The sequence below is a fragment of the Lygodium microphyllum genome, chromosome 26 (genome assembly GCF_053477565.2).
Source record: "Lygodium microphyllum isolate KBCC chromosome 26, Lygodium_microphyllum_v1.1.10, whole genome shotgun sequence".
In the NCBI taxonomy this organism is placed as follows: Eukaryota; Viridiplantae; Streptophyta; class Polypodiopsida; order Schizaeales; family Lygodiaceae; genus Lygodium; species Lygodium microphyllum.
The window spans coordinates 62,767,948-62,776,626 of NC_141160.1; the positions used below are offsets into that span (position 1 = coordinate 62,767,948).

Sequence of the window (8,679 nt, forward strand, 5' to 3'; positions counted from 1 at the left end):
GTAATCTATAGCAAAGGGAGCAAAGAGGTGGTGAATCATAGCAGTTAGTTTCAGAGATTTGTTAAGCAGGGGTATGATTTTGTAGAGGCTTGATTTCACCTTGCACATACCATATCATTACAGGTTCTTGCAATTGACCTTGATCATAGTTCATGCACTAATCTAGTGATTCATTTCTCTCAGAAGGGACCCCAATTTGTAGAAGACCATTCAATTCATATTTTTGCTCACATATAACCAGCACCACGCAAATCCTAACAGCAGTTCAAGTAACCAAGAGATGGACTACAGCACAGGTCTGCCACAGCGCCGCAAACGCGAATCAGATCACCATATCATCGGTGATATTGGAGATTATCATATGCTTCAGCATGAATATGATGATGCTCATGATGAGGATTGTTCCATGGGAGGGGGACTAGGGGGAGGGGGAAGGATATCTAACCATCAGATGAGTCATAGCCAGCTCTATGATCTTGTGCAGCAGCAGAGTGCATCTATCAGTGGCAATGATGATGAATATAGCAGCCTAATGTTCAGCAGCTGCAGTGATGTGCAAATGGATGAGGACCATGAGTATCAACACGCAGGTCATCAGGCTCATAAGAATATCAGGATCGATCAGAAGAACCATCTGCATCATAATCATGATCGTCATCATCATCAACGGCAGCAGCAGCATTATCATCATCTGCACCAAGACCACCATCATCGTCATCATCAGCAGCAGCAGCAGCATCCTCCCCCCCCTTCTCCTCCTCCTCTTGTTAATCACATGATTAGTACCAATTTCCAGAGTCCTGCAGCTGCACCAGCAGCTCTAGCAGGACCCAAACAGATTACCAGTTCAGTTAATACTAACAATAACAAGCCCAAGAGAGCTCGAAAGGCACCAGCTCCTGCTACAGCAGCCAACCCGACTACCAAGAATAATAGTAATACTACTAACAGCTCCAACGTTAAGGATCAGCTACCGCAAGGGACATCTACTGCCGGCCGCCGTAGCTCCATTTACAGGGGTGTCACCAGGTGATTAATCTTGTTATAATCCATGCCCTAATCAGCTAATCACTGATTATCTTGGGTCAATTGATTCAGCTTCTGAGAGTGACTTGCCATAATCTGGTTAGCTGCCCAAGTAACCGTACTAGAGCGTACTAAGGGTAAGGGTAAAATCAGGGTAAATTTTGATACCTAGGTAGAAATGTATGTGTCAACAGAATTAATTAGGGTTGCTTAATCATATTTAGTTGATTTATGTGTGTGTTATGTAATGCGTAGTTAAATTTTCCTGTCACGGGGATTATGGTTAAGGGTAATTAAGCGCGCTTAATGTTGGGTTAATGATCAGGCATCGGTGGACAGGCAGATTCGAGGCACACCTGTGGGATAAGAACTGCTGGAACCAAGCCCAGAACAAGAAGGGAAGGCAAGGTAAATAAACTCATACATACATACATACATACATATATATATATATATATATATATATATATATATATATATATATATATATAAGATTAATGGCCAATCAAATCCTATTCACATGGCAGTCTTTCTTAGCTCTTATTTTAAGTTGAATTTTTGCATTTGTTGGGTTTATTTATTTATTCAGGCTTTCTTTGTTTTGACGTGGTGTGTTTGTGCTTTTGCATGAAACCCAACAACAAAAATAAACAAAAATGGATATTTTATTAATGGACGCGGTTTTTTGGCCGGCGCTCGCAGTTTACTTAGGTGAGTACTGCTCGAGGTGGCTGGTTGGATTTTTGTAAATCAAATACAAATAATGATGAAAACTTGGCTATTTTATTTTTATTTAACATACCATAGAGTACTCCTCTCATAAAACGGGCCAGTTAAAGAATTAATTTATCCTAATTTTTTAATTACTCTTATCTTATCTATTGGCGAGCATAGAACGGTCGGCTGATGGGAGACTAGCATGGCCAACTCATTCTCATGCATCAGCTAGCAGTTGGATAGAGTATTATGTAAATAAATATATAAATAATCTAATATAATTTAGAAAGTTAGTGGTAATGCAGTAAATTATGTACATGCATGTAAAGTCTCCATGGATATCTCGTATATTATGTACATGCATGTAAGTCTGCGACTCCATGTATCTCGTATTTTATTGCATATCTTTTTCCCCGATTTCAAAGCTGATGTAACGAAGTATTATTGCTTCTTGTTATTTTTTGTCCTCTGAAGGCGCATACGACGACGAAGAAGCCGCAGCTCATGCATACGATTTGGCTGCCTTGAAGTATTGGGGCAGTGAGACGATCCTCAATTTCCCGGTAATTATCGTGTCATTGGTCATCAATAATTTATCTGTGCATATCGCTAGCCTGATTTGATCCAGACATAAATAATCCACAGCAGCAACAAAAACAAACAGTTGGAGTGTTTCCGAGTGTTCTTTTGCTCTCTTTTTCCCTGTCTCTGATCCATCTGACATATCCAACTTACAGCTGTCTACTTACACGAAGGACCTGGAAGAGATGGAGTGCGTGACCAAAGAAGAGTATCTAGCTTCTCTTCGAAGGTGAGACAGTCTTTGTGAGTGAGTGACTGAGAGAGAAGCTTTTGACAAATTCCTTCTGTAATTCCCCCATTGTGAATTACGACAACATCACGAGCTTCTGCGAGAGAGGGATCGCAAACCTAGCTAGGTGTGGTTTGGGGTGAGGGTTGGGCATCCATCCCCTTGTCCCGAACTGCACCTAGCTAGATATGTAGTGCAACAACAACCACGAAAAACCCAGCCCCAAACCACACCTAGCTAGGTATGCAGAAGAGGTTTTTTCCCAAACCACACTTAGCTAGGTATGCAGTGCCTCTCTCAAGCAGAAGCTCACAATCTCACGTGCTTTAGTTGAATGCTTGGTGACTAGATGCTCTTCATTCCCTAAATTACCAGATTTGCACATAGGAATAAAAATGGGACATTTGAACCCAGTTTAGCTGGTTGATGAAACAAGTATAATGGTTACAATATCCACTTGATTAAAGAAAAAGAGTGAGACTCCTCTTCACCTATAACTCCTGTACTTTCTCAGTGATAAATGTAATTATCCTTTACTTTAAAATAATCCCTATGCTAACTGCAGGAAAAGTAGCGGCTTCTCACGCGGTGTTTCCAAGTACCGGGGTGTTGCAAGGTATATCTATTTTTATTACTGCTCTTACTATTATTATTATTATTGTATTATGTACATACATGGTTAGAGTTCCAATAATATGCTACAGCATCAAAATTAGCTTGCATATTTGTACTGTTAGTCATAACTCACAACCTGCAGTGGCAGTTACACTCGCCATCTTTCTCTGGTTTCATCTTGTATTTTGGAATTGTTTATGCTGCTTCAGGCATCATCACAATGGCCGTTGGGAAGCCAGGATTGGTCGTATCTTTGGCAACAAATACTTGTATCTTGGGACATATAGTAAGTCGGATATGTTAAGCTTTGAATCCATATGTTATTCCACCTGGGCAAATCAACCCTTCATCGTTATGTACAATTACTTCATATTCAGTAAGTCTGATGTTAAGCTTTGATACCACATCTACCACCGCAAATCTGCCCTTTATCATCATGTACAATTAGTTTACTCATTAAATTGGGTCAAATTAATGAGCCTATGTGTAGTTTGAAGTTAATAAAGTTGAACCTGATGCTGCCTTGTGTTGTACATACTTCATATTGTAAACCAAGTCTAGGCCACTGCATACCTAGACAGATTATTATATGCATGTGAATTATCCCCTTTATCAATGACTTGTATGATATTAATATTATGATCGTTTACTGAGCTTGATTACATGACTAAGCAGGCCTATAAATGTAGTGTCAGTACAAAGAACTTTCCTATCCTCATGTCGCTTGATCACACATCACATGTTGATGGCACAGGGATGAGCATAATCAGAACTTGATCATGATCGGGCTAACTAGTACCAGCCGTTAATGGTCATATTATGAAACAGCATTGACTGTATGATGGCAAAGATTGAATCATGCATCTTCTTATAGCCATCACAGTATGAAGACTGAACCATGAACCTTTTAACTGCAGGTACCCAAGAAGAAGCAGCAGAAGCCTATGATAAGGCTGCAATTGAGTATCGGGGGCTGAATGCTGTTACAAACTTTGATCTCAGCCGCTATATTCGATGGCTGAAGCCCGGCCAAACTCCACACAATCTCAACCCCAGTAGTGCTTCAGGCAGCAATAGGGTATCAACAACTCAGGCACCATCTGCTGGCACAAAGTCCAACTCAAAATCAGTTGTTGTCAGTGTTCATGACTCTAGAGATCAGGATCATCTTGTCTTTGAGCATCGGACAAACCTCCATGATCACAAAAATGGCAGCAAGAATCTGCACAAGCAGAGCTCATGGGCAGGATCTGGTGGTGTTGGAAGCAAGAACTTTGAGGAAGACAGCAATTCCATATATACATTCCCAAGTTCATCAATGTCTTGTGACCAGGATCCACTAGCATTTGCAGGGGGGCCAACTGCTTTAGGCCTGCTTCTCAAATCATCCAAGTTTAAGGAGATGAGAGAGAAAACAGCTGGAAACCGAGGCAGTCACGAACCTGCCACTAGCGATGCAGACCATCAACATAATCAATTTCCTGACCGGCTCGTTGCATCACAAACCATGTCTAATTATAGTACTTTTGATCATGATGTCCCTTCACCAAGCTTGCTAAGTACAGATAACCCCATTGAATCACCTCAGGATGAGCACAACCATCTGGACTTCCAGCCAGAGGACATCCAGTCGATCTTCGATGTCTATGACTTGACCACTCATCATGATCCATCCGTTCTCAACATATTCAGCAGTGACCATGAGTACCTCTATCCGCATCTCCCGCCCATGTCCCTTGATCTCTCTCTCAATGACCCCTACAATATCGGTGATGACGACAAGCTCAACGGCTACAATATTAACATCAACGAGCAGCCGGAATCGAGCTCGAACCCTGGCGACATTCATCATGCAGGCACACCACCGCACAATGGCAGCTACTCTTTTCCCATTAGCACCTGTTCTTGATAACCCCCCACATAAAAACAGATCAGAAAAAGATTAAAAAACATAACAAAACAGTATCTGCATTTTTGACCTTTACTAATAGAGGGCTGCCATTATCCCGACACAGCTGAGGATTGCATGGAGCTCGAAGGGCAACTTAAAGACAGCAATAATGAATGATGATCTGCAAGGCCAGACGACAATATACTATAAATAGAGTGCTAATTGGCTAGCCATAATCAGGTAGCTAGCTAATATACGTGGACTGCAATATTCCGGCAGCCAATTCTTCAAGATTTCAGGATTATAAGTATTCTTGTCACTGACAATATAATTCTTTTCTGGAGTTTTGATTTGAAGCTCCAGCTACCCAATAATCTGAAAGCCTTTGTCACAGTATAGTAGTGCCAAAAATTAGTCTGCACACAGAGAGAGAGAGAGAGAGAGAGAGAGAGAGAGAGGGCTGTGTGTGTGTGTGTGTGTGGGCTCCTGCATTGCTATTTGCAGAGTCTCATGCTCATCTTCCATTGTCATAGTCAAGTATGTCACTAGGCTATACTTGCTTTTAAGTCATGCACCATGCCCTACGGCAATGACTTGGTGTGCAGTTAAAAAACATCATTTCTTGCATGGCCAACAGCCTTGGGGGTTCACTCGTATATATGGAAGTTTAGCTTGTTGAAGAAAAATGTACGAGTTTTGGAAAATCTATTGGATGACCTAAGAAGCATAGCCCAAATTCTTCTTGAGCTCACAAATTATAGCAAGAGCTAGGGTTTCTATCCTCTTCAATGTGAGAATGTACCTTGCCTTCTAACATTGTGGCACATCAAAATGTGAGTGACATGAGCTTTTCCTAAGAACACTTTGGGTTCATCAATGTAATGAGTAGTAAAGAGTATAATGATTGGAAGGAACATTACAACAAGATGACCAAATATTTGTAACCCTCATATTGGTGTTTCCCTTTATTTTTTGGAGCACATGAGAAAATCCATTAACATCAGTAAAACATCATTATAAGCAATGGTATTGATAACACAAAAAATATTGTTGCGAAAGTCAAGAATATTAATGGTAGTATATTTTTGGGAACCATTAGAAATTGTTGGGAATCATACTAGTCCCAACTAGTTTGAACTAGGATATAGTTAGTAGCATAATGACCTCATCTAAAGCATTGGAAAAGGGAAGGCTTGTTAGGGTGATGTCACATGCACTATGTGTTGTACTTTTTGGATGTATAGCAAGTAAAGTGAGTGGCATGTAGCACCTTCTTTAAGCCGCATACTTATTGTAAAAGAGGCTAACTTTACTTTTTAGATGTTGCAAAAGTCTAGCCATAGCTTGTGTGTGGCATGGCCCTTAGTTGGATCTAGGTTGGCAAGTAGTGGTTTTGAATAAGGGTGGTCTACTTGGTAGTTGGCTTGCCTCTCTACACTTCTGTGTTTGCTTATATAAAGGGCTTTAACTAATAAATAAATATGCATTCTAATACTTGCAAGATGTATCCGTCCATGGGAATTGCAACATGATATTAAAGCTAAGGGAGCTCATGAGGGTAATACTAAGGCTATAGAGTGACAATGTTTGGAGAAAAGATTTGCAAAATGGTAAATCCAATTATAGATTCAAGGCATCCATTGTAGCCAAGTAGTTGAAAGAGTTAAGTAAGCCATTCCAAGAATTCAAATTTGAACAAAGCTTCCTGTAATCATCTTAATGGAGGTGTCTATCTCACAAAGCTACTTAGAGGATTTTTCAAGTTCTCTTTTAGTTATGTTGACTTTCTTATTTTATGTATTGCTCATAGTAATAACCTAATTCTAATAATACTAATTTGTCATTTTTGCTGCAGTACTTCATTACAAATTGCAATCCTATAAACTTGGAGATACAATATGCAGAAAGACATGGTCTGACTACACTTTATTGACAAGGTCTATACACTTCATTACAAATTGCAATCCTATAAACTTGGAGATACAATATGCAGAAAGACATGGTCTGACTACACTTTATTGACAAGGTCTATACATGTAGTAGTCCAGTATGTCATGTCTCTTTAGTGTAGCAAATTTTTGTTCTTATGTTGCATTGTCTACGTTGGATTGATTTTTGGTTGTGTTGTAAACTCCTTTTGACTATAACTATGTTATGACAAGCTGTCAAATAGTGATTGGGAGCTTGGATTCATGGAGCACCTTCTCTTTTTTGGGCTTCTACTCTATACATACTTTTTTCAATTGATCATGTATAGATTGTTTTAATACACTTAGTTTTCCTTCATTGTATGTAACTCTCATTGAACAACTTTTATTGATAGTTTTTCCTATTATTGTTTTACCATATCCACTACAAGGATATCAGGCCATAGCGACGCTAATTAGCGACGATAAATAGCGGCGTTGTTATTTGCGTCGCTATTAGCGTCGCAAGACGCAAATAGCGACGCTCCACAGAGAAAAAAAGCGCGAGCCGAAACCCGAGCGTGTTTCATTTCGCGCATTCACGAAAGTTTTCGAGAGGGAGAGCGAGAGAGAGTGACCGTTTTGCTTAGAGGGAGAGAAAGAGAGAAAGAAGGCTTCTCATCGCCGCCGCCGCTGCCGCTGCCACCGCCGCCGTTGTTCGCGAAGAAGAGGAGGAGGTGTACGGAGGGCGAAAAGGAGCCGCCGTCACGAAGAGAAGCTGCCAAATCCTTCTTCGAATCTTTACGGTGAGTCCATTCTCTCTCTCTTTTACTTGTTTAGGGTGGTTTAATTTGTGTATATTGAGAGAGGGAGAGGGAGAGGGAGAGTGCATTCTCTCTCTCTTTTACTTTTTTTATATAATTTGTGTATATTGAGAGAGGGAGAGGAAATGAGAGAGAGAGAAAGAGAGGTAGAGAGAGAGGGAGGAAATGGGAGAGGGAGGGGGAAGAAATGAGAGAGGAAATGGGAGAGGGAGGGAGAGAGAGAGAAAAAGAGAGGGAGAGGGAGAGGGAGGGAGAGTGCATTCTCTCTCTCTTTTACTTTTTTTTGTATAATTTGTATATATTGAGAGAGGGAGAGGAAATGAGAGAGAAAGAGAGGGAGAGGGAGAGGGAAAGGGAGGAAATGGGAGAGGGAGGGAGAAGAAATGAGAGGGAGAGGGAGAGGGAGACATTAAACATAATAGGAAAATGAGAGAGGGAGAGAAAATGAGAGAGGGAGAGGGAGGGAGACATTAAACATGATAGGAAAATGAGAGAGAGAGACAAGGAGAGGAGAGAGAAAAATGAGAGAATGAGAGGAGAGAGAAAAAGAGAGAAAATATGTTAAACATAATAGGGAAAGAGAGAAAGAGAGGGTGAGGGAGGGAGAGGAAATGAGAGGGAGAGGAAGAGAGAAAAGGAAATGAGAGAGAGGGGAGAGAGAAAAAGAGAGAAAAATCATTAAATCTAATAGGGAAAGAGAGAAAGAGAGGGTCAGGGTGAGGGAGGGAGAGGAAATGAGAGAGGGAGAGGAGAGAGAAAAAATGAGAGAGGAAGAGGAGAGAGAAAAAATGAGAGAGGAAGAGGAGAGAGAAAAAGAGAAAAAATCATTAAACCTAATAGAGAAAGAGAGAAAGAGAGGGTGAGGGTGAGGGAGGGAGAGGAAATGAG

General features: G+C 40.7%; 1 protein-coding gene across 1 annotated transcript; it reads left to right on the plus strand.

Moving 5' to 3' along the window:
- The first annotated feature begins 280 nt into the window (after positions 1-280).
- On the plus strand, positions 281-5,078 carry LOC148013330 (uncharacterized). The gene is made up of 9 exons (XM_087667871.1): positions 281-713; positions 807-1,029; positions 1,352-1,434; positions 1,729-1,737; positions 2,218-2,306; positions 2,481-2,554; positions 3,120-3,170; positions 3,379-3,455; positions 4,087-5,078. Exons 1-9 carry the CDS (start codon positions 281-283, stop codon positions 5,076-5,078), a joined length of 2,031 nt encoding a protein of 676 aa, XP_087523997.1.
- Positions 5,079-8,679: the final 3,601 nt, after the last annotated feature.

Bases quoted from the DNA above. Each gene is read 5' to 3' on its own strand.
- LOC148013330 (XM_087667871.1), top strand. From the start codon at position 281: ATGGACTACAGCACAGGTCTGCCACAGCGCCGCAAACGCGAATCAGAT. The intron at 714-806 runs GTCATCATCAGC...AGAGTCCTGCAG, and splicing joins GCACCAAGACCACCATCATC to CTGCACCAGCAGCTCTAGCA. The intron at 2,307-2,480 runs GTAATTATCGTG...TCCAACTTACAG, and splicing joins AGACGATCCTCAATTTCCCG to CTGTCTACTTACACGAAGGA.